Source organism: Camelus dromedarius, chromosome 23 (genome assembly GCF_036321535.1).
Source record: "Camelus dromedarius isolate mCamDro1 chromosome 23, mCamDro1.pat, whole genome shotgun sequence".
In the NCBI taxonomy this organism is placed as follows: Eukaryota; Metazoa; Chordata; class Mammalia; order Artiodactyla; family Camelidae; genus Camelus; species Camelus dromedarius.
The window spans coordinates 25,398,764-25,424,253 of NC_087458.1; the positions used below are offsets into that span (position 1 = coordinate 25,398,764).

The 25,490-nt window shown below is 39.5% G+C and overlaps 1 protein-coding gene across 1 annotated transcript in view; it reads left to right on the top strand.

The window, feature by feature from the left end:
• The window catches only part of XPR1 (xenotropic and polytropic retrovirus receptor 1), a 164,248-nt gene extending 144,477 nt beyond the window's left edge, over window positions 1–19,771 (top strand). Inside the window, exons 12-15 of the mRNA XM_031435657.2 lie at window positions 1,895–2,061; window positions 5,679–5,818; window positions 11,193–11,414; window positions 13,959–19,771. Of these exons, the coding sequence (XP_031291517.1) occupies window positions 1,895–2,061; window positions 5,679–5,818; window positions 11,193–11,414; window positions 13,959–14,019 (590 nt within the window). The 3' untranslated portion in view covers window positions 14,020–19,771. The remainder of the gene's footprint in view (window positions 1–1,894; window positions 2,062–5,678; window positions 5,819–11,192; window positions 11,415–13,958) is intronic.
• The last annotated feature ends 5,719 nt before the right edge of the window (window positions 19,772–25,490 follow it).

Genomic DNA, 25,490 nt, shown 5'->3' on the forward strand with positions numbered 1-25,490 from the left:
TTTAAAAACCAGTCTCAGGTGGAAGTGGGGATGAGGGCACTGGTTTGCAGTGTTTGCTCATTTCCGTGGTGTAAATACAGACTGCCAACATAGCCAATTTCAAGCTACTAAGATGATTAACACGGAACTGCTAGAAAAAGATGTATGGTGTTTCCATCATATAGATACAATAAACATATACAACCTAAAAGAGTATAATAATAGCAAAACTTAGTAAAATAATTAGGAAGTGATGAATTTTGAATTTTTATTACCTTTGTTTTTAATATAGCTAATTATAAGTTCATGTAACTTAATTTTTAATAATGACTGTGTTTAGCAACCAGTTTGCAAAGTTTTTGAAAATTTAACAATCGGCTCATAAGCTGGTACACACTCTTAACACTGGAGCTCTGAGATATCTGTATTTTTTTAACCAACTAAGTAATTCTGATGAAAGCAACCTGTCAACCAGTTATTTTTCTGAAATACAGATCTAATCCTAAGGACCAAGATGGCATTCCACAGGCAGACCCAGTATGTCTTTTCCAGCCTCATTTCAAATCATACCCATTCCCTCACAGCCCCGGTGTCTCACCCACACTAGATTTAAATTACTTGCAGCTTCTCAGACATACCTTGCACTTTGCCACCCTCATGCCTTTCCATTATCTTCTTCTAGCCTTGAATAGCCTTGTCTCGTCTGCGTGATTTTTACAACACTGTTTATTTATCCTCCTAGAAATAACTCAAATACTGCTTCCTCTTAATTCCTCCTGTTGGAAACATTCCCATTCTTCTTGATATTCTCATAGTATTTTGCTTATGCTTTATTTTGAGCTCAAATTTATCATCAATAACAAGTGACTGTTTCAACTTACTAGATTATAATATAAATAATCTAAAGGGTGCCTTACTTAATACTTTAATATCTAAAAATGATTAATGAGTACTTACTTATTTTAATAGGAAAGATTATGGATAATACATCCTTTACTTTCTAAGCCTTTGGGAAACTAACCAAAATTTAAACTTTTCTTGAATTAGATGATTGTGTACTTTTTTTTCCGAATAATTGAGGACCATATTAGTAGTTACATACCTATATCCTACACCCAGAGAACACAAATAACATCATGATGACTTTCAAACTTATCAAAGAAGAGTTTCATTAGAGAATATACAAAGCACTTGAGAGTGAGAGACTAAGTTGTATAACTACCTTTGCAAATTATTTTTATGATTCTGATTTAGTGCACTTTATAGTGTTCTCAGCATGAAGCCCAAAGTTACATTATAGTGTTCTCACCGTAAAGTCAAATTAGGCCTTTGTATCATTAAACAACCTTCAAAAGAAGCAAAAATATCAAGCTTTGCTTTGTGATTTGAGAGAAGTTTGCTTTTATATATAATCTTAAGGTTACATTCTTCATCAATCTTTTGCTTTCTGGCGTTTTATCTAGAATTAAAATTATCTGATTGCTTTCACAGTAAGTATTGATAAGATCTAAGTAAATGAAGGAAATGTTGTTCTAAATTAAAAACAATCCAAGAATTTCCTGAAGCAAATGCAGCACATTCCATGTTAGTGGTGTTTCGTAAATTTTTTTCATCTTTGACCCTAAGCTGCCACCTGATGGCAAAAATTAAAATGACATCTTTTGTAATATTCAAAACTTCCATCACAATTATTTGAAATCTTATGTTTTTAGCATAGAGCCTCCAAACTCTAAATATACATTTGTACGAATTTTATGTATTTGATAGATGTTTGATGGTTACTTTGGACTTTATTTTATTTTATCTTACTTCCTTTGTGGAATTGGAGAAAAATCTGTTAAGTAGTTTCATTTAATAAAGAATTTTGCTTGAATCTAGTAACTTTCTCTTTTCCCTTTCCCCTTTCTTTCTTCAGAACGCGGTCACTCAGACACCATAGTGTTCTTTTACCTGTGGATCGTCTTTTGTATCATCAGTTCCTGTTACACCCTCATCTGGGATCTGAAGATGGACTGGGGTCTTTTTGATAAGAATGCAGGAGAAAACACCTTCCTCCGGGAAGAAATTGTATACCCCCAAAAAGTATGTACAAAGAGTGCTTGTGTTTATTTAAAAAAAAAAAAAAACCTCAGGTGTACCTGTTATAACATGTACCCAGTCCCAACCTAATATAATTAGAGAAAATAATCACCAGAAAATACTAATCTATTCAAGTCATCAAAAATGTATCCGATTGCGGGGAGGGTCTAGCTCAGTGGTAGAATGCGTGCTCTGCAGGCACAAGATCCTGGATTCAATCCCTAGTATCTCCATTTAAAGAAATAAATAAACAAACAATCCTAATTACCTACTCCCCCCAAAAAAACTAAATTAAATTTAAATTTTAAAAATGTATCAGATGTTTACTGTATGCTGAGCATTATAGGAAATAAAAACAAAATAAAATTCTAGTTCTCAAAGAGACCATAATCTATATTCTAAACAGATAAGTAAGCAGATTACAATACAAGATAAAGACTAGAAGAGAGGAATAAATAGCTTCCTACCATTTATGATTTATTTTTGAACGTGTCTCAAATGCCCTCTTTCACCTTTGTTTGCCTTGCAAACTCTTTTTCCTTCTTTTTAAAAGTCAGTTTAAGTGCTACTTGCTCTAAGAAGTCTTTCATCCTAATCCCATTTTACCTTATACAGATTTCTGCTATGACAGTTGTCATATTGTATTGTAATTACCTGTTTAGGTATCTGTGTCCTTCACTGCCCAGCATGGTTCCTGGCAGACAGTAGACTTACTGTCTGTGGAAGGAATGAGTGAGCAGTGCTGTGAAAGCACGAGGGAAAGGGGAGTGCTGCCTGTGCTTGACTGCATCAAGAAGGCGTCTCCTTTCATCTGTTTCAACCAGTTTTGTTAAAGTTCCAATTTAATCCAGAAATACATAGATAATTACTTAGAAATTATTTTAGCATCTTATCTGTATATGAATAAAAGGTTGAGAGAGGCTGAATTAGTCAAAAGGTCAAGAGTATCTACTCAGAGATTGAAAGAAATTGAGCAAATGAGCTAGGAATCCTTGTAAGTGAGTTCTAATCCCAGCTCTTACTAACTAGCTCTGTAACTTTAGGGAACCAGATTGCAGTGTATTCTCGTCCAGAAGGTCGGGTGTTGTACTAGATTGTCCCTTGGTCCTTCCCCAGTCCTCAGATTCTGTGATGCAGAGGGGCGTGTAGCTTGGGTCACTAATATTTTATACTACAGAAAAATGTCACTGGTACCTCAAATTGTACTTTGAAAAGTATATGAATGTGTAATAGTTTATTGGTGAGTAGGGAAAGCTGTTTTCAAGCGTGAGGACTGAAGTTAAATGATAGGAGAGTGGATACGAAGAATGGAGTTACTTTAGGATAACTTCATATAGACAGTTGAAGGCAGAAAAGGGGATATTCAGTGACAGTGAGTGGTTTTTTTTGTTTTGCATTCTTTTTTACTGAAGTATAGTCAGTTTACAATGTTGTATCATTTCTGGTGTACAGCATAATGTTTCAGTCATACATATACATACATATATTCATTTTCATATTCTTTTTCATTATAGGTCACTATAAGATATTGAATATAGTTCCCTGTGCTATACAGTATAAGCTTGTTTATCTATTTTATATATAATAGTTAGTATCTGCCAATCTCGAACTCCCAATTTATCTCTTCCTATCCTCTATCCCCTATACCCCCTGCTAACCATAAGTTTGTTCTGTATGTCTGTGAGTCGGTTTCTGTTTTGTAAATAAGTTCATTTGTGTCTTTTTTTTTTTTTAAGATTCCACATATAAGTGATATCATACAGTATTTTTCTTTCTCTTTCTGGCTTACTTCGACAGTGATTTTTTTTAACAAGCTATAACAATAATCCCAATGTACAAATTTAGAATATATGACCAAGATACTAGACATATCTTTATGTCTCATTTGAAAAGACAATCAGTAATAGTAAGCACAAGTCAGCAGACAGGCGCCCAAGTAAAGACAGACTTTTGTGTTCACCAAATATATGCGCCTTATTACTCCTTGTACTGTTCTTGCCTTACTGAGAGATACATTTATTTCTTATTATGCTGGTTGCTCTGAACTGTTTATATCTTTATGTAAGTATTAATCCATTCCTCCTTTTAAATAGTTCTAAATTTTTATTTCTATGTAATAAGATTAGTTAATAGAATCTTTCAGTTTCTTTGTTATTACATATTTTCATGACCCTAGAAAATAAAGCATATACTTTTTATACATTATACTTTCAAATATACAAGAAAGTGTTCTGGGAGATCACCATATCCCTTTCCATTTTAAAAAGGCAAATATTAGAATAAAATTCATTCTAATTGAAAAGGGAAGAATCTATTTGTGGAGTCCTGTGGCACTTCATTTAAAAACTAAGAACACAGCTATATGAACCTGAAAATCAGATCCAACTTTTCTGTCTGTTGACCTCAAGTTAAGTGTATTCCTCCAAAAAGGCTTTCAGTTTTTGATAACATCAGCATCTATATCAGTCAACTGTGGATCAGCTTAAGACTGGCTCTTAGAGACACATGAAGTTGCAGCTCTTCACTGAGAGGCCTAGTAATGAGTTCATGGCATGTGAATTTATTCAAAAATTACATTATCACTATATTGGATGGATGGGGGAGGAAACAGGAAGGTATGTCAGTATGTTAAAATCTTCATAAAGTGAATCCTAATAAGCAGTGGATAATGTCTAAAATTGATAATCAAGGTAAAGCAATATACACACATTATTTAGAAATGTGGAGGATAAATACTACAGGAGGAGAGAGAAATAGCTACAACTTTTGAAAATGTTTGTCTCTAGAGAATGGGACTAGGAGGTGCAAGGGGACTGCTGTTTGTTTTTTTTTGTTGAATAGCCCTCTAACATGACTGGTATTTCTTTGTTAAATTTTTTAAAATAAAATCAATGCTACAGCTTAATACATAGCAGTTCTAGTTCCCATAAAATGTCACAGCCTTTAAATGCATATTGTTAAAGAGCTAATTATGCAGAGATTAGTAGTGAGAAAATCCATGAATTACAGTTCTGGTCTATTGGCAGTTTGTGTACTCAAGACTTTTGTGTAGCTAAAACTGCTCTTAAATACTGGGTACTAGTAACCTGGAAGAATTATTTGAGTGCTGTCTTCCCCATGTGAAAATGGAACAGTCCTTAAATTTAACTATGTTTGTGAAATCCAAGCTTAATTTTATTTACTGACATCAAAAAGCAAGGCAAAATTTTTTTCACATGGAGGGTAGGGCAATTTGAGAATAAAAGTGCAAATTACAGAGTTAATAAATCTAATCTTTTCTAATATTAACTGTTGAGTTATCACTGTATCACATACATATTAGAATGTAATCTTAGTCAGAGCATTGTATTTCTAGGGTCTAGAAGAGAGTCTGATACACACTATGGGGATGAAGTTTATCTGTTAAGTGATTACCAAAATTTAGTCAAACTTTATTTTGAATATTGTACCATTAAGGAAAAAATTAAATTCGTGAAATCTTTCTAAAATATAAAACTGTTTTTCCTCTAAAGAGGACCTGTGCTTGTCAGTGGGCTGTGTGATTTTTGTTACTGTGATAAGTGTGCTTATTTGCAAGAAACATGGTGGTAAGTGTACTCAATTTGCTTATTATTCCTCAGGCCTATTATTATTGTGCCATCATAGAGGATGTGATACTGCGCTTTGCTTGGACTATCCAAATCTCAATTACCTCCACGACTTTGTTGCCTCATGCTGGGGACATCATTTCTACTGTCTTTGCTCCCCTTGAGGTTTTCCGGTAAGCAAACTACTCAAAAGTTTATCAGAAATTCTTTTTACCTAAAAAGTTGCTCAATACTTACAAATAGTATTTACTAAAACTTACACTTGAGAAGCTTGAATTTTCCAACTTTTCTCAAACTTCTCATCAGCCTCAGACTTGGAAAATCCTGCTTGAAGGACCAAGAGATTAACTCTTACAAAGTTAAAATAACTTCTGATGCTTAGAATATTTTTTTAGAATTGGGTTTCATTGGAAGATTCATTAAGTGGAAATAGGGGGGTAAAAAGTCTTAGAACAGAAATTAGAATTAAAATCTTTTGAGAATCATTTTTTGCAAATTAGCAGCCTGAGTTATTCAGCCCAAACTTCTCAGTGGAAACAGTGAGAATGTCAGATAAAATGTTTTTAAAATCTTCCTAGAAACATCAGTGATCTGACAAGATAGCCCAAACTCTAAGTAAAAGCAGGTACCCCAAGATAAGCAGAACACTAAAGCCAGTTTTATACTAAAGAAATTTGCCAAATCTAGAGACTTTGAGATTCATTTGTGATAGCCAGTTAAAATTTATATGCACCTAGTAACATACCTTGAAAATATGTGAAGGAAAAGTTGACATTGCTAAAAAGTAGATGAATTTATAATTTTAGAGGAATATTTTAACATGCTTTTCTTAGTAGTAAACAAGTAGTCAGTTAACCAACTTGACCTATTTGACATGTCGCAGACTGCCCACAACAGCTGCTCGATACAAATACTTTTAAATTCATGTAGAACACTTACCAAAATTAACCATATGCTGGGCTATAAAGGAGGTGTTAACAAGTTTCAGAGGATTAAAATCACAAAAAGATATCTGAAAATTCCCAGATGTTTAGAAATTAAGCAGCACATGTCTAAATAGCCCATGAGTTGAGGTTGAAATTGCAATGGAAATTTTAAAATATTTTGAATAGAATTAAATTGAAAATATGACAGAAGAAAACGTGAATGTAGCTAAAGCCATGCTTAAAGAGACATAGTCTTAAGTGTATATATTAGAAGAGTATACAGCTCAAGAAAGTTTTTGAAAAGTAAATAGCAAGTCAAGCCCAAAAGAAAGTAGAAGGAAATATAAAAAATAGAAATTAATGGAATAGAAAACAGACACATAATAGAGAAAATTAAAAGTGAAATTTAGTTCTTTTAAAAGACTAATGAAATTGATTAAATGTCTAAACTGTACTAATCAAGCAAAAAAGGAAAGAAGACACAAATTACAAATATCAAAAATCCTAAGGATGTTTTTTAAAAGAGTAAGACAATATTATGAGCAACTTTGTTCCAATAAATTTAAATTTTTTAATGAAATGAACAAATTCCTTGAAAAGCACAATTTACCAAAACCAGTAAAGAAGAAATAAAAAATCTGATAGGCTTATATCTATTAAAGAAATTAAATCCATATTTAAAATCCTTCCCACAAAGAAAACTGCAGCCCTAAGGAATTCTTCCACATTTATGAAGAGGAAATATTACCAGTTTTACACAAAACTCTTCTAGGGAAACAAGGCAATAAAGGAATACTTCATGGTTCATTTTGTGCATCCAGCATAACTTTGATGTCTGAACCTACAAGGACATTCCTAGGAAGTCCAATCTGTCTCATGTACAAAGTTGCAAAAATCCTGAACAAAATATTAGCTAATGAACCCAACAATATATAAAAAGGATAATACATCACAATCAAGTTATGTTCATTCTCGTAATGTAAGATGTAATATTCAGAAATCATTTAACATTTAAAAATCAATCTGTGTAACTTAGGACAGCAATGAATAAAGGGGAAAACAACCCTCAACATATGTAGAAAATGCCATTGAGAAAAGTCAATACCTGTTTATGAAAAACATTGACTACAAAAACATAAACAAGATCATATTTAAGGGTAGAACACCGTAAGCTCTCCTTTGAGATCAGGAATGAGATAAGTATGCCTGCTGTCACTGCTTCTTATTTAACATCATACTGCAAGTATCGCCAGTGTAGTGAAGGAGGATAAGGATGAGGATTGGAAAGAAAGAAATTATAACTATTCATTGATGGCATGATTGCATATGCAGAAAATTCAAAAGAATTTACAAAGAGCTATTAAAATGAATGTAGCTGTGTTCCTGAATATAAGGTTGATATGGGGGGGAGGGTATAACCCAGAGGTAGAGTGAATGCTTAGCATGCAGAAGGTTCTGGGTTCAATCCCCAGTACCTCGATTAAGAAATAAATAAATAAATAAATAAATATAAAATATATATTAGGTTGATATAAATTAATATTCTAAAAAAGTCACAAACAACTAGAAAATGAATTTTTTTAATGTACCATTTTGAATAGCATTGAAATATATCACATACCTAAAGGAATAAATTTAATGAAAGATAATATGTGTGTGAAAGTTGACAAGCCAGTTCTATAATTTATATGGAAACAGTAAGGGTCAAGAACAGCCATGACTGTCCTGAAAAGAACAAAGTTAAAGGGCTTATACTCTCAGATATCAAAACCTATTCTATAACTACCGTAGTTAAGGCAGTCTGGTATTGGTGAAAGAACAGGCAGGTCGTCCACTGGAACAGAACAGGGAGTCCAAAAACAGATCCACACATGCACTGACACTGCCTGATTTATGACAAGGTGGCTAGACAGCAGTGAATAGAAAGAGATTCTTTAGTAAATGATAATTGAGTCAACTGAATATCCATTTGGGAAAAAAATTAATCTCAACTTCTCCTGCATGGTGTACACAAAATCAGTTCCAGGTGGATTGCAGAGCTAAATATGAAAGGTACATCAATATACTGTCTAGAAGACAACATAGAAGGGGGCCATAAAGGCAGCTTTGGGTGTATGGTCATTTTTTATTTCTTGCTTCTGGGTAGTAAATAACACAGAGTGATCACTTTGTAATAGTTAATCAAACTGCACACTTAACAATCCACACACTTTTATATATCTATGTTGTGCTTTAGATAAAATGCTTATTTAAAAAAAAAAAAAAACAGCAGCCCCAAAGAAAGGATTGTTTTCAAAGAAATGGCCATAAGACTGAGGGATGACTTCTCAGCAGCATCAGTGAAAGCCAGAAGTCCTTAAAATGGTGTCCTCAGTGTGCTGAAAGAAAATAACTGCCTACCTAGAACTCTGCCCAGTGAAAGTATGTCACAAATGAAGATGAAATAAAGAAATTTTCAGACAGATACGTAGCATTCTTCTGAGTCAGGATGGGCACATTTATCAGGATGGCCTGATAAGATAAGACTGAATCTGGAAACAGTGCCCTTGTTGCCATCAGAGATCTCTCCAAACTACCAGCCCCCCTTCCCTTCTTCACTTTCCCTGATGTCTGGGTCCAGGACCTGAAATTCTCCGTCACTATCAACACCTCCCCTCACCCATTTCTTTCCCTTTCATGTGTGCTGCTTTATAAATTAAAAAAAAAAAAAAAAATTTCTCGTTAAAAAAAAGGAGCTCAATTACTCTTTAATTTTTGATTTTTCCTTTTAAAAAATTATTTGCTTAATTGTAGAAGATGTTCTATCACCCATTTAAAGCAAAAGCAAAAACCTCCTTTGAGTCTTTTTGCTCCAACTACTGCCCATTTTTCTGCTCTCCTTTGTAGCAAAACTCTAAGAGATGTGCTTGATGCCTCTGCTCCCTCACTCCTCCCCCATTCTTTATTTAATTCACCTCAAGTCTTTTCTCCCAATACTCAAACTAAACTCCTTTTGTTAATAATAAGTAATGTAATGCAGCAGCACACACGAATGCGTTGCCTGCTGTGTACCCGGCACTTCTGAGCCCTTTACGTGTGTTAACTTATTGAATCCTCACGACGCTTGTGAGGTAGGTACTGTTACTGTCTCATTTTACTGATAAAGTGTAGGTTAAATAAATCATCCAAGGTTATCACATCTGGTAAGTGGTGGAGCCATGATTTGAATCTACAAGTCTCCCAGAATCTGTGCTCTTAGACCAGGCTGCCTCTTCATCCTCTTAATCTAAATCCAGTGTTTTTAGTTCGCTGCACTGATTTTACTTTAGCTCTCAACAAAGCACTTTCTTCACTTGATTTGTCAGAAACGACACTCTTCTGTCTCACTGTCTCTTCCTTCTCAACTCCTCTGCTGGTTCTTGTTCTTCCTCTTCCCAAATTGTAAGTGGTGGAGTGCTCCAGGGTTTAGTCCTCCTAACTCTTCTCTCCTCCACTTACATTATTCCTAAGCCCATGCCTCGAAATACTGTTCGAATGCTGTCGCCAGTCCTAGACTCTCCTTTGAACTGCAGGCTCATGTCTGTCTGGCTACTGAATTTTCCTCTTGTTTATCTAATGGCTCTGGCCTAATAGGAACAACCTAGATCCTTGGGAAATGGTGTCACCATTCACTGAGAACAGAAACCTGAGGCCGCTCACTTCCCATGTCAGTAAGTCCTGTCGGCTCCATCTTCGTACATCCCTGTCTGTCTGCTTCTCATCACCTCTGTTACCCCTCCTGAATCTAAGTCTCCATCATCTCTGTCCTGGATTACTGCAGCAGCCTCTCTAATTGGTCTTCCTTCAGCTGTTCTTGTCTTCATTTGATCTGTTCTTACTGCAGCAGGTAGAATCATCTTTTTAAAACAAATCACCAGCTCAGAACTCTCCTTGTTTTCCATCACACTTGAAATCGAAACTCTTTCCTCTGGCTTATAAGGCCCTCTGTGGATCAGGCCCATTTCTACCCCTCCCTCTTCGTCTTCTGCTGTTTTAACCCTCCTGTTACTGGCCCCACTGGCCTTCTTGTTGTTGTTTCAACACACCAAAGTTGTTTCCAGCTGGGGGCCTTTTGTACTAGCTGTTTCCGCTGCCTAGGACACTCTTCCTCACGATTTTACATAACTCACTCCCTTGCATCACTCAGGTTTCTGTTAAAGGCCGTCTCTTCAGAGAAGTGCGCTTCATCCCCTTGTCCTGTTTTATTTTCTTCAGAGCACTTTTAACCGTTAGCTGTTTACTTGCTTATTACCTGTCTCTGCCAGTAGAAATTACACCTATGCAGTCAGAGGTGTTGTGTGTCTCATTCAGTGCTTCTTCCTGACATATTGCCGGGACTCAGTAAATATTTGCTCAATAAAGCAAAGGAATGAGTGCTCTGAAACTGCATTCCATGGGCCCCTTCCCTTTGCCTGTTCCATTCTTGTCCCCTTCCCCCCCACACCATGCCGTCTTTTTCTATTTTATTTTAATATTCTAGCCCTTAGTTCCTTCTTTTCTTTCTATGAGTAGAAACTTGAGACATTGAGATATCACTTGGGTGATAGTAGTAGTATGTTCAAATTTTTTAAGTAATTTGCCCATTCTACCCCATTTTGCTAAGGCGATTTGTGTGGAACTTCTTCCGCCTGGAGAACGAACACCTGAATAACTGTGGTGAGTTCCGTGCTGTGCGGGACATCTCTGTGGCCCCTCTGAACGCAGACGATCAGACACTCCTGGAGCAGATGATGGACCAGGAGGACGGGGTGCGGAACCGCCAGAAGAACCGGCCATGGAAGTACAGCCAGAGCATCTCCCTGCGCCGGCCTCGCCTCGCCTCTCAGTATGTACAGCACCCCCTTCTGCGAGACAGCTTCGCTTCAGGATTTAGTACTGGTAACAGTTAAGCTAGGAAGCCACCAGGCTGAACCAAATGAAATTGTCAGCATTCAGCCATTTTTCACCTGCAAAACCAGCAATAACAGCAGCTTCATATGTTCCAACCTATAGACTGTCTTAGTGAACACAGAGTAAGATGTCATTAACATGCCAATTAATGCATTAATTAAAGCCTATTAATTTGGCGTTAAAAGTACACTGGGGAAGGATTGTTGGAGAATAATTTACTTGACTCTACAGTATGTTTTGCATAAAGATCATTTTTCAAGTTATAAACTTTAAGAATCCTGGTTCTGCCACTTGCCATCTGTGTAACTTTGGCCAGATCACTTAATTTCACTTTATTACCCCTCATGTATAAATTGGGATTAACATGTTCCCTGCTCATAGGACTAAATTTATGATGTGGGATTTAGACATCTCTTCACAGGAAAAGCTCAAGAAGTATAGGCTATTATTATTTTTACTTTCTTACTAAATACCTACAACAGTGTTTTTATCAGTCATTGACTTTGTATGTTCCTAAAGTAACAATAAATATAGGGTATACTGTGGCTGCCTTTGAAATTTAGAGGCGGTAGATATCACAGTGGATTAAAATGAAGCAGGAGACTTAAGACAAGCATGAGCAGTTTTCTGAAGGAAAAGGGAGTGCTGGAATAGGGTAGAGACACATTAAAGACATGAAGGTGGAAATGAGGGGCAGAAAGAAAGGCCATGTGACTAGAAGTATAGTAAAAAAAATTTAGCTGAATAGATAAAGTATGATTGTAAAAGGCTGAAAAGTGCAAGCTTGATCTTGTAGGCAGGAGTCAGAGAATTGTTTCGTAGAATGACATTATGAAAGTAGTATTTTCATAAGTTCTGGTGACTCTGTGCAAGTATATTGGGAAAGGGAAGACTGAAGGCCAGAAGGTCAGCTAAAAGGCCACTGCGGTTTCCTTAAGTACGGAGCATAGAGGGCTTGAATTAGGGTGAATACAACAGGACTGAAAACAAATGTATGGAGACGTTTTAAAGGCAGTTAAAAAAAAAATAGGAGGTGGTAATAACCCACAGGGGAGCAGAATAGAAATTGCCTGAGCTTAGGATAGAATGTAGAAGTTCTCTGAAGAGGAGAAGGTAGAGAAAAGAAAAGCAGAGCAAGGAACTGAGTCTTAGGGAACAAACACAGACAAGAGAAAAAGAACAAACAAATGGGGCGGGAAAGGAATGGTGAGGGAAGTCGGTAGGAAGAACATCAAAACAAAGCATAATACCATTATAGCAGGAAGCAGAGTTTGGAGAAGCAGGAGGAGGGGTGTGGAGGCTGGTGGCATCAAAAAGTAAGTGCCACAGATGGCGGGGATAGGCGATCCTCTCATTGAGCTCCTAAGTATGAAAGTCTGATCCTTGTTAGGTACCAGCAGAGGGCAATCTAAACATACACTCTTTCTCCTTCAGAAACAGGGACGCTCTTTGGCAATAGACTTTTATGTTCAGTTTCAGGTGTTCAGTGGAAAAATACTGGGGTACTAGATTGCCACCAGAGGAAGACATTTAGAACAATGGATAGAGCAGGGGGTCTGAAATAAGAAGGTCTGAGGTTGAGTACTGCCTGTGTGACTCATGCAGCCTTCAGCACATCCTTAACCTTTTGAATGTCAGTTTCCACTAATAATACCTACTTCACCTCATCAGGCTCAGGAGTTGCAGGATATTTTAACACTATCTAATTGCATTTTTCATCCAGTGCAGGAATCTCTTCTGCAGCATCCTGAATAGTCATCGCGTAGATTGACAGGCGTCAGTGAGAGTGAAGTTTATACGAAGCACCTGATTTTATAGCTGGGTAGTTATCGTGGCAGATAGCTTATGTTGGCCTGAAATACGCTTCACTGTGACTTCAACCAGTTGATCCTGGTTGGACTTTCCAACAGAATTTAATTTCCCCCCTCTTCTATATCATACTTTGCCAACTGTTGGAAGACAAGTGTCCTGTCTCTCCTTAGGTCTTAGCTGCTGGCTAACTCTTCTGGGTTTTCATGTGTACCTCAAATGACATTTCTGTCATCTTCATCATCATTCTTCATATTTGTTTAATGCTTTACTGATGCTTTTTATATCCATTTTCTTACCTGATACTCGTACTATCTCCAGGAGGTGAAAGTAGTATTGTGTGAAATAGGTGTTTACAGAGGTGGAAATTGGCTCTCAAAGAGGTTAAAGTGATACATCATAAAATCAGAGTCCCTCCATTGCATGTGACCTGCTATTGTTCTTGCTTTCGTCCTCTGGTTGCAATCTGGTTTCTTAGTGTTTTTCCAGTAATGCCTGAAATTGAATATGGAACTCCAGGAATAGTCCATCTGGCACAGTGTATAGTGCCCGTTCCTGGTTAGGATGTATTTTTAACGGGAGTAGGATGGGAAGTGTACCCAATACTTCGGATGTGTCTGTATTTTAGTAATGGACTGTTTTGTGGTTTTTTTTCCCCTCTTACTACTAGATCCAAGGCTCGTGACACTAAGGTATTGATAGAAGACACAGATGACGAAGCTAACACTTGAATCCTCTGAAGTCTAGACTAACATCCTGGGTTTTCCTACTCTACAATTCTTTTCTCGACCAACGCAACCTCTAGAACCTTTCCAGCTGAAAACAGGAGAAGACATATAACACATTTTCCGAGCTCTTCCAGATCGGATCCTATGGACTCCAAACAAGCTCACTGTGTTTCTTTTCTTTTCTTCTGGTTTAATTTTCATTTTCTATTTTTAAAATAAATATTTACTTCATTTTGCCAATCAGAGGACATTTTAAGGAACAAAAACATAGTATCTTTTGGATTGTTTACAATCACAAGGACACAGATACCTATCGGGAAGAAGAACAGGCATTGCAAGGACCTCTGATGGGACGGTACCGAGATACCTCGGCTTCCGCTTGGCCCGGTTTTGACTGGTTGAAACCGGACATTGGTTTTTAAATTTTTTGTCAGTTTATGTGGAGAATTTTTTCCTTTCCTTCATACCCAGCGCAAAAGCACTGGCTGCACTTGCAGGGAAAGTGCAACTTAGAGCAGTACCTTCATTCACGAAGCTACTTTTTAATTTGATGTAACTTTTCTTATTTTGGGGAGGGTTGCTGGGTGGGTGGGAAATATGATGTATTTGTTACATATAGTTTTCGCATTATTTATGAACTTAACCATAAAAGAATGATACAACTCCTGTACAACGAAGGTAATAACAGTGAAAGAAGACAGGGGAAACCAGTGCTGGACAGCATGTACGAGGGTTTGGTCCACAGTACCTCTTCCATGAGACAACTTGCATCAGTTTGACTTTTTCTTTCCTTTTAATTTTAAGCCAAAGTTTTATTCCTGATTTTTTAAGTTGCTGCTGCTTTAGAATCCTGAGCATGTCTTTCATAACAAAGCATTCACACACTTCCACATAACTGGTTGAAAATTATTTAATAGGTCTGATACTTTTTTTTTAAGAAACAGAAGTGGAATACATTTGCCCATATTCCAGCCATAACAACTGAAGTCATGCCTTACGAAGCTTCAGCAGTAGGGTAACTGAAGTGCAGCCTTTACTGACTCTGAATTAGAAGACACGGCTATTGCAGAGACTCTCCGCACCCTCACCGGATAGTTTTTGTTCTAGGCTTAGTTACTTTGGCCAGAATTCGATCAAAGTAAAAGTCTGTCTTGGGGAAACCGTGCTTTTGAGAGCATCGATCAAACTGTCCTTCCTGTTTCACATCATATTGATAAAACAGACCTTGGCAGCCATTTCTCCCAGAAGTTTTAAAGGATGAACATTGGATTTTGTGCCCTCCTATGATAGAAAAACTGCTTTTAAAATTTGGGGGGCCTCAGCTTGGTTCTACACAAGAAGTATATTACTTAGAAAGTGCAGACTGTCATGGTGTGTGGACAGTGCTCATTTTCACTTCTTTGATTTCTTTCCTGTTTCCTCAGTTATCCACATAAGCCCCAAAACCGTAAGGGATTTTACTTTCTTAAATGTGGTTGGCATTAAATTTAGCATTTTCACTTGCTTAGTCTTAAAACCATACTGTTATTACCCCTTAATATGCCCCTCTCGTCATCAGCTCTTCTCCCGCCTTCCACAAGTCTGCTCGTCCCTGTCGTAATTCCCGTAAATTGAAGTTACTGTTACTTACTACCAAACTTCCATCAACTGACAAATAGTTTTTTAAAGGAATTTCTTTCACCTTTATTCTGACAAGCTTCCAAAACGTGTTCCCTCCCTGAATTGGGATTTTTTTTTCCCTGAAAAATCATACAACTTTGTGGCCTTTATTGCTTTTTTGTTTTGCCAAGCACATTCCTTGGCCTGAAACAGAAAATGAGAAGTTTAATTATTTGGGTTTTTTTTTTTTTTTGTTAGTTTAAATAAATTGAATCATTTATAGTAATCAGTGGTGACAGTTTGGTGACCCTTAACAGGTTAAAGGTTGCATTATTTATACTTGGGATTTTTTTTCCAACCTGTTTTTGTACTTTAAAACTATGGGGGAGTATCACTGGTCTGTCAGGAAATAGCAGTAATTATTACTGAGTTACCTAGATCAGTCCAGTGGACCAGTCATTCCTTGTACAAATAAAATTGGTGGTACTAATGTGTATCCAGAGCAATTTGAATTGTCAACTTCATTCTCTATTAGTAAACCTATATAATGACACATGTAAAAGCTGACAGTTGACTTCTGATATTTGAACTCCAAAGGGTTTTTACTGCAGTGTATCCTATGACCAATTAGGTCTTTCTTCAACTGTCACAATTCTAGGCCCTAATCAGTATTATTTTTTTGCAGTGTTAGAATGTGTTCTTTTCCTGATGTTTGTGCTGTTGGCATCGTCTGTTCAAGAATGATAAGACTTATGTAACTTTCAGCTTACTATGACAGACGCTCAGATATGTATTTAAACCCAGCAGCTTTATGTTCCTCCTAAAGCTGTAAAAAGAGGGCTATTCCTCCTCAAGAGGGAACAGTTTGGTAGACAGAATATATATTTAATTTTTTTTCCTCCAAAAAAAGGCTATGGGCATTTTTGTCTCCTAACTCTTATATGCCCAGCAGTTATGAATTCTGTGTTGTACCTAAAATTTTATTGGAGCTTCCTGTACACTGAAACTCTCAATAGGACTCTTAGGAAATGAATATCAAAGAGTCATTTTAAAGTAGCGGCAATCTAACCAAAGGTAAAACTTCGTCTGATTTTAGTTTTAGAAATTCTAGTTTTATTTTATTTGAGAATCACTCAATTTATGATATCAGTAGAAATACTCCCCAAATGAATGAAAAGGGAGTATAAATAAAATAATAAAATTCCTTTTTCATTTTACGATACATAGTATGGGAAGCATTGATGTGTGTAGAGAAGGTAAAAGACAAAAGGAGTGTGCTTTCTATGCACAAATATGCACCTATTATTAAGGCTACTTATACGGCTAAAATGGAATAATCCAAGGTTTCACATCACACAGAGAGACAGTAACATGATCGCATAGAAAGTCACCGTTACTGACGTTGTGAGTTATTTGTAAGATTGGAAAGAAGGTGAAAATCCATGTGCGGCTTTCTTTTCCAGCATCAGCCATTTTTCTCCTTAAAAAAGCTGCTTGACTTCAGGTACAGAAGCAGTGACATGAGGGGAGAATGTCAGTCACCTCGGCAGTAACCGGTGTGGACCGGTTAAAGACGGAAAGTGGGGCCCCGCCCCTGGGATCTGTGACATCCCAATATTCTCAACACGACAGTTCTAAGATTTTAACTGAGATTTTATTAGAAGTAACGTGTTGGTATATGGTATCCTTCCACGTGGTTTGACCAAAGTACTAGAGGTAACTAGAGAAAGCAGTTTGTCCTTTCCTAACAGGTGAACTAAGGCAAGTGCAGAGTAGACTAAAGTAGCCCTTCACTGAGACACACAGGCATCAGATGAGCAGACACTGAGTCGAAGAAAAATGGAATAATGGTGGGGACAGCAGAGAAGAGCAAGAGCACGCTGGGCCGTGGCAGCAGCAGCGGGGCAGTGGGGAAGGGATGTGAGCTCCAGGATGGAGGCGGTGATGGCTGGCTGGCTCTCCTGTCAGTGGCTGTATTGCTGCCGGAGACCTGCCTTTACCTTCCTGCCATGTTTCTCCACTGCTTTGCATTATTCAGAATGCAAAGTTCTTTGAGTTCTTTTCACGCAAGTGCAGGTTTCTTAGCAATGACTAGAAAAATTGTTTAGCTGAAGGAAGATAATTTAGAAAATAACTATCCATGGTATTATTTTATTCAAAAACCTAGGATTCTCTCAAGTGATTGCACTTTATTTGGTAAACAAACTTCAGATTATTGTTTTCTGAAATCGTTTGCATGAAATTTGTGTAGCTATCCCCAAAAAAAACAAGTACTTCTTTCTATACAACATACTGTAATTTTTAAAATTAAGATAGCTTCTCAATTGAAAAAAATTATGTTGAATCTATGGCTTTCTCAACTATAAAATCACCATACTTTTGTCAAATCTTAATTTTTTTTTTTAAAGCCAATAACAGACAAGATCTATAGTCACTAGATTTGGACAGTGAAAGTTCTAATAGAATACCAGGAAAAGGTAATGAAAAATAAATTTATCAGCTTAATTCATTTTCTTTTATGATGCATCTACATTTTATTTCTTTCTTTTGATGATTAGCCGAAGCAAGGAAAGGCAAAGATTTTGTAAGTTAAACACACATACGTTTTTTCATTTCAGGTATCAATCTTGATAGCAAATCTTAAAAGCTAACTTTCTGCATTGTGTTTTCAGTCTGTACAATGTCAGAGCACAGTGGTAATGTGGGAAAGAACTGATTATATTAGAGCATAAGAAATTTGTGCTAGTCAGCACTACAAACTAATAATTTAACCAGCATTAAGCCGCACTCACCAAATATGAAAAAGTAAAAGCAGATTTTGTTAGATTTGGAAGAGCTTAATTTAAGCAGCATGGGAAGTTTGCCTGGGAATGGAGAGGAGCCTGCTAATCGGTATGGCTCAGGATGCCTTTCTTGTATGAACTGGCGAAACTCTGATAATCACTGAGCTGCCCCTTACAAACAACCTTCGGAATGTGTTTGCATACTTGCTGTGGAAGAGGGAGTCAGAGGGACAAGATGAGAGTTTCCCCTGAAGTGAAGCATATCATACTGATTTTCATCTAAAGTATGTTTCCTTATAGCAGACCTTTGGTTTATTTTATTATTAAATCAAAGCCACCTTCAGTTTGTTTTTTTTTTTATGGTGCCATCAACCTAAGGACAATCAAATAACCAATTGTTTGCCTTGGATTCTGTGTGTCTGCTAATGACAGTCTCATCTTGTGTACCTTCAGACCCGTTACTTGACTGAACTTCCACCATATTACCTTAGTTCTTCCTGTGCCCTTTCCTCTGTACCACCGCAAATCAGAGGAAGGACTTACTACTGGAAAGATGCGGACTTCTAAGAAGGAGCAAGGATTCCATCTCACTATCGCTTTATCATTCTCTGAAGCCCCTTCCCACACTTCCCCCGTTGTCCTAGCAACACCAGCGCGGTGGGGATAGTGAGAAAGAGCGTGGGGAATCCCGAAAGAGTCACTGATCATGATATTGATATTCTTTTGAACTGTGAAGTGAAACTGTGAGCCAGTCACATTTGCAAAGAGAGCAGAACTCTTCAGCTCTACCACATTGTGAAGATTCATTTCTTGCTGTTTTTCCGGATTAGCACAGATGCTTGTATCCGTGAAGAGTATTTAGAAGGGCAATAGGGTGTAAAATGTACGTGTCTTTTTGAACCCTCTCCCTCTACTCATGTTTCCTTCACCCCCCACCACACTGTGTTGGTCGAATGATAAGATTCTCTGAAACCCTGAGCTATAGTTGTCAAAAGTAACTATGGAACGTGATAGTCCCTGTGGGTGCTTCTTTCCCTTCTTTTCCTCACTTGCTTTCTTTCTTACTCTCTCCACTCTGGTAAATGGAAAAGGTGACGTCAGAGAATTGACGCTTGCTTGGACTCATGTTGTATCTGTGACTATGCTATTAGCTGTCTCCTCTTTCCTTCTTACATGGGTAGAATTCTTACGAAGTGTGGATTTCCCTTCTTGATAAGTAGGTTAAATGCACAATGTGGTACTGTTTTATAGTTTCTAGATGGTTGTATAAAGCAAAAAGTTAATGTGGTTATGTGTTTTTAAAAGAAAATAAGTGATTGGTTACAAAACTCTGTCCTTTTTTTTCATTATTACAAGCTCTCTGTGTTTTCCAACGGTTTGCTGACTCCTTTGTCGCTGGCGAATGGTTTCTGTGACTGTGTGTTTTTTTCTCTGGGTTTCTTGGATCCTGAACATGATTCCTCTTAGGACTAGCTTGTATAAGGATTTAGAGCAAACAGACCTCAATGGTGAGCATTTTTTAAACTCTTACTAAATTAAAAAATAATCTTAAATGGCCTCTTTTCTTTAGGTAATGCATGAAGTGTGTATCTAAAGCAATGAGGTTGATGCAACAGGTTTTTTGTTTATTTTAAACTTAAACAAAGAATCTCAAATAGTAGGTGAAATGATCTGTTCAGCTGAGACAGAGCAGGACACCGGTTACGACTACATACCCACACCCTGAGTGGGAACAGAGAACTTTCTGTGCAAGTTCCTGGAGTGGTTACTACTCCTTCTATCCGTCCAGGAAAAATTATAAAATTAAGTGACCCTGGGATGCATAGACTCAAATAGAAAGAGAAAAGATATTTTATTGATTAAAGCTTAAAAGCCTTTTCATTTTATTTTAACATCACAAGTGCTATTCTTACCGTATTTCTGTCTGGGCTAAACCAGAACATGACAACGTGCAGTTCCCAGGTTAAAGTCAAGATACGCTGTGAATATACATGAGTCTCAGGTACTCAACACCCCTTTCTATAATCTCGTGATAATATACATGCTCAACATTTGCATGCCTATATGCATATAAATATACTATAGTTTTACATTTTCCAAACGTCTAGCATCTCAGGTACGTGGGTTAGCAAGTCATCTCAGTCTGCAGATGAAGAGACAAAGAGCTGGAGCGGCTGGGTGTGCGATCCCAGGTGACTGGAGGCCACTGTCATCCGTCTTAGACTCAGCCAGAATCCTTGGACTCTGCTTAGTGACCTTCATATGGACAATTTTGATTAGATTTTTTCTTAGTTTATGAGAATAACTATGATTAATTGTGCACTTTATGATTCACTTCTTTTTCTACTTTCTCACCTTTTCCCTAAAGGAATTGAGGAATTTTTGAATTTTTAAAAAACCAATTTAGTGAGTTTCCTGAGTTCCTATCATGTGCTAGGTGTTACTTTAATATGTAGTTTCAGTTGAAGTTGGTTTCACTATTAGAGTTTTATAGAGACAAGCAGGGAGAGATGATCAAATTATTTACAAACTACTTTCTGAAATCACTGCCAAAAAAGCTAGACTGTGTCAGCACCCAGGATAAGCTAAATTTTCCATCTCAAGTTATTCTTCTTCACCCCTTCCCAGACAGACATCGAAGCATATTCTGTGTTTTCAGTTCATCCTTTTTAAGTCATCCTTCTGACTAGATGAGCCAATAAAATTCAAAATTTTAGTTAATCAGGGCTCCTGTAGCCCAGTTCAAAGACTGTTCTGTCACCTGTTGAATGTAGACATTTTTCCTACAGTTCCATAGATCGTTTAGAAAACTTTAACCCCCTCCCTGGCAGCCTTCATCAAAGGACTCGCTGGAGGGGGTGTACGCCCAGCTGCCAGCCGTTGTCAGCGTCTCAGGAAAGACGCAGTTCCTCTGTGGCAGCGCCCTAGTCTTGAGGGACTGGAACTCAGGCAATAATACAGTTCAGGGGAGAGGAGACATTCTTTTTCCAAGTGTGCTTTGTCACCAGGAGATCACACAAAATCACATTTACTGAAATGTATCAAGTGCCTGGTAGGTAGCAGGGGCTAAATAAATACTTGTTAAACTGAAGGTAACTTTGAGAGCCGGTCAGTAGATGAGCTCCTGAGGAGATGACTGGCTTTTTCATCAGTGCCACAGGGGCTGAGCCTCTCTCGAGAGCTTGCTTACTGGCAGGCTGGTCAGTGTCCTCACTCTGATCCTGTGTTGAATCAAGCTGGGTGAAAACTTGATTCTGATGCTCCGTTGCCTACAATTAGCAGATGCTTCTTCATCCTGTGGGGTTTCTGTTCTGCCCCACAGAGAGCAGACCGGGTCCCTCAGGGGCAGAGTGGGCCCTGCTGACCCGCAATGCCCCCCGCAGGCAAGGCCCATCTCACGTCTGCATACGTCGCCTGGTGTTAGCACCACTTACAGAGGAGAAATCCACAGTGTTCAGTGACTGGGTGTGGACACCGGTAATTACTGAACCTGGGATTACAACTCAGATCTGACTGGCTCGATAGCCCACGTTGTCTCTCTTCCTTAAAGGAAAAGGAAAGAAATGTGGGAGGTGGGTGGCATGGAGAGAATGTGCTGCTTGGCGGCCAAAACCAAGTGGCTTGTGAATTACTGCTTCTTTCAAAGGCTGTGCCTGGTCAGATCAGAATAGAACCATTTTAAAGAAAACCAAAGAACACTCCCCTCCCTCCCTCCCTCCCTACGCACACACGCGTGCGCGCGCGCGCACACACACACACACACTCGTTCCACTGAGAATTTGTCCTCTGCCCCTCCAGGGAAGACAGCTCTTGGGAATTTTTTAAAACTAAATACTAAAGACAAATGAGCTCCCTCATCGACTGCTTTGCACAGGAGTCCTCTCCCTTGAGCCAGCCATCTTCCTTCCCTCCCTTCCCTTCCTACCAACTGTTTCCTCGGGGGTGAACTGGGATGGAATACTGGAGAAGACGCATTTGCGATGTATTGGGCATTGGAGATGTGGAGAAGAGACTGGAGCTACAGAGCAGTGAGATTGGGTGGCTGTCGCTAAGTGCCATTGATGTCTGCAGAAGGGTCATGAACAGCTGAGGACAAGTGCTGGACAATTGAAAGTCAGATGTAGAGCCAGAGGGCCTCTTTGTTTGTATACAAAGACGCTCTCATCTCCTACAGTGGGAGGGAAGAGAAAGTTAGGACCAGGCCCAGGACTTAATAGAGTAGCCGAGCTTCAAAGACAGTTAAACACTCAGCCGAGGCAAGTCTGTTATGCTCGGTCAGGGCCCCTGCTGGGAAAACCTGGCATAGCAGGTGCATCTGGATAGACCCGTCCCAGAGTTTGACTCCTCAGACCCCTTGGAACAGTCTGAGTCTACAGACATACCTCCTGGTAATCCTCACTAGCCTGCCACATCCCCGTTCCATGGTGGGAGACGTTGAAGAGGCCTCTCCTATGCAAGACAACACGTATACCCCTCAGGGTCCTCCATGACTCAGCCTGGGGTACGCCGGGCCTCTCGAGGGGAGACAGGAACTACACGCTAAAGGAGCCATGAGATAGAGGCAGCGTGTACTGACAGGAGCTGGAGGAGATCCTGAGGGTGCTTGAAGAAAGGAGCCAGAATAGAAGACTGAATACAGAAGAATTTTTGACTTGGAGGTGCTCTCCAAGATACAGAATTTAACTCCCTAGCAAGGAGACCAGGAATCAGTGCAAACTTGCTACTGGCATGGCTGGTAGGAACATGGGAGAAGAGCCCATGCTGAGCAAAGTTAAAATCCTAGAATTGCCAGGGCAGACAGTGAAGGCAGGGGCTAAAAAGCTCAGGGAAGTGGGGGTACTGCATGCACTACGGCTGGAAGGCCAAGAGGACATACTGTGGACAAGGTCATAAGGAAGGCACTGGTCAGAGGTACACCAGCATCACTGGAAGTTCAGAGGTGACGCTCTTCTGTGAAGACACCACTACAGATCTGTGTGGGCTGACAGCAGAGGGGACGACAGGACTCCGCAACAGGAGAGGCCAGGTGGCAGCACAAACCCGTGCAAAGCCAGAAGGTTGTGCTCACTGTAACGACTGGCAGTGTCAGGCGGAGTGGCAGCCAAGAGGGGCAGAGCCACAGAGAGTCACGAGAATGGTACTAGGACACTGTCCCTAGGGACAAAATAGACGGGCAGTCACGCAGCTTCTACTGCTCAGCTCATACCAGCAGGAAAACAAAGGCGGACGCCCGGGAGGCGAAGGGCAATTTCCCGGGGAGAAGTCACACTCTCCTGCCCAAGTTTTGAACCTGAGTCAGTTTTCAAACCCGAAACTACTGACAGAAGAGGCTGGGTCCGTAGGAGGAAAAACACTGCGATCTCGTGGCAAGGGTCACAGTAATGATTCCCCTGGATCTCTGCCCCAAGCACCTGGGGCCATTTATTCAGGCACCTGTGCAGTAGGGAAAAGGGAACTCCCAGACATTGTGAAGACTGTGGGACGTAGGACCTGAGTTGTCACTGAGGCCCAAAGACCTGATTCATCATGGCCCCTGTGACAGAGTGGGTCCTATGGGGGCCAGATAATAGACATCTTCCTGACCAATGTCCAGTTTACAGAGACCCACAGCATCTCTCAAATTAACCCTCCCCCACGGCATAAATAAATAAATGTAAATGCATATAGTGGGGAGAGAGGAATAAAGATTACCGCCGCATTCTAGCCCTCTCCACCCCCTCTCCAACCTTTTCATCCTTGTTCGTCTTACCAGGCTGGTCGCTGGAGAAGCTGGATGGATTAGGAAGGGTCACTGTGGACCATCGTCAGCTCAGTCAAGTACAATTACAGTTGCGGGCACAGTGCCAAATGCGGCATCTTCATTAGACCAACTCAGTACCACCTCAGACACATGGTACACAGCCATGGATTTGGTGAAGGCATCCTCTTCTCTTCCAACCAAAACAGAGGATCAGAAACAGGTCACGTTTCTGAGGAAATGACAACATACATGAGCAGTTTTGCTCTAAGGCTATATTAAGTCCAAAGAGATCTGGGCCAACTGGACATCCACAGAATGTCACCTTGATCCATTACCTCAATGACATTATATTGACTGGGTCAGATGAGAAAGAGGTGGCTAACACAATGGAGACACTCACATTTCAGAGGGTTGACGCTAAACCCTGAGCAGGTTCAGGAGTCTGCACGTGTGTAACGTTTTCAGGAGTCCACTAATCGGGTTCAGGAGTCCAGTAACAAGGACATCTTCTCCAAAGTAAAAGATGAATTATTGCATCTTGTACTTCCCACCAGGAAGAAGGAAGCATGCCTGGTAAGCCTCTTCAGGTCCTTAAGTCAGCATGTTCTACACCCAGCGATATCGCTCAGACTCATGTACCAGGTGCTGTGAAAGCAAAGGCCCTGTGGCCAGCGTGGGATGCCACGTGAGCAGTCCTGCTCCTTGGGCCAGATGATGGGGCAGACCCAAGGGGCTTGGAGAGATCTGTGATGGGGAAAGAGACGACGCACAATCTGTGGCAAGGTCCAGTGAGAGAGTCACAATGCAAACCCCTAAGCTCTGGGTCAAGACCATGCCACCTGCAGTGAAGAATTATATGCCTTTGAAAAACAAGTTCTAACCTGCTAGTGGTCCCTGGTAGAGAAAGAATGTCTAACCAGGAGTCACCAACCCCGTCAGATTCTGGCTCCTATCAGACCTAGTGGGTAGATTGGCCCAGCAACAATCCACTGTCAGGTGGAAGTGGTGCCTCCAGGATTGAGCACAGGGTGGACGGAGGACACAAGCAGGCTGGTGGGCAGGTCATCCGGAACCCCCTGTCATCCACCATGATTGCCCGAGCGCTCCTCCCTTAGGGCACCCCTACAGCTGGCGGTCTGGGCAATCCTAGAAGACCGACTGACAGAGGAGGGAAGAGGCTGAGCTTGTTTCATGGGTGGGTTGGCTCCATGTGTGGGTGCAAGCTGCAACTGGACAGCCGCTGCACTGCCGCCCCACACAGGAGCGGCCTTGAAAGATAGCAAGGAGGGAGCATCCTCCCCATGGTCAGAGCTTTGAGTAGTGTGCTGGCCAGCCACTTGGCATAGAAAAGA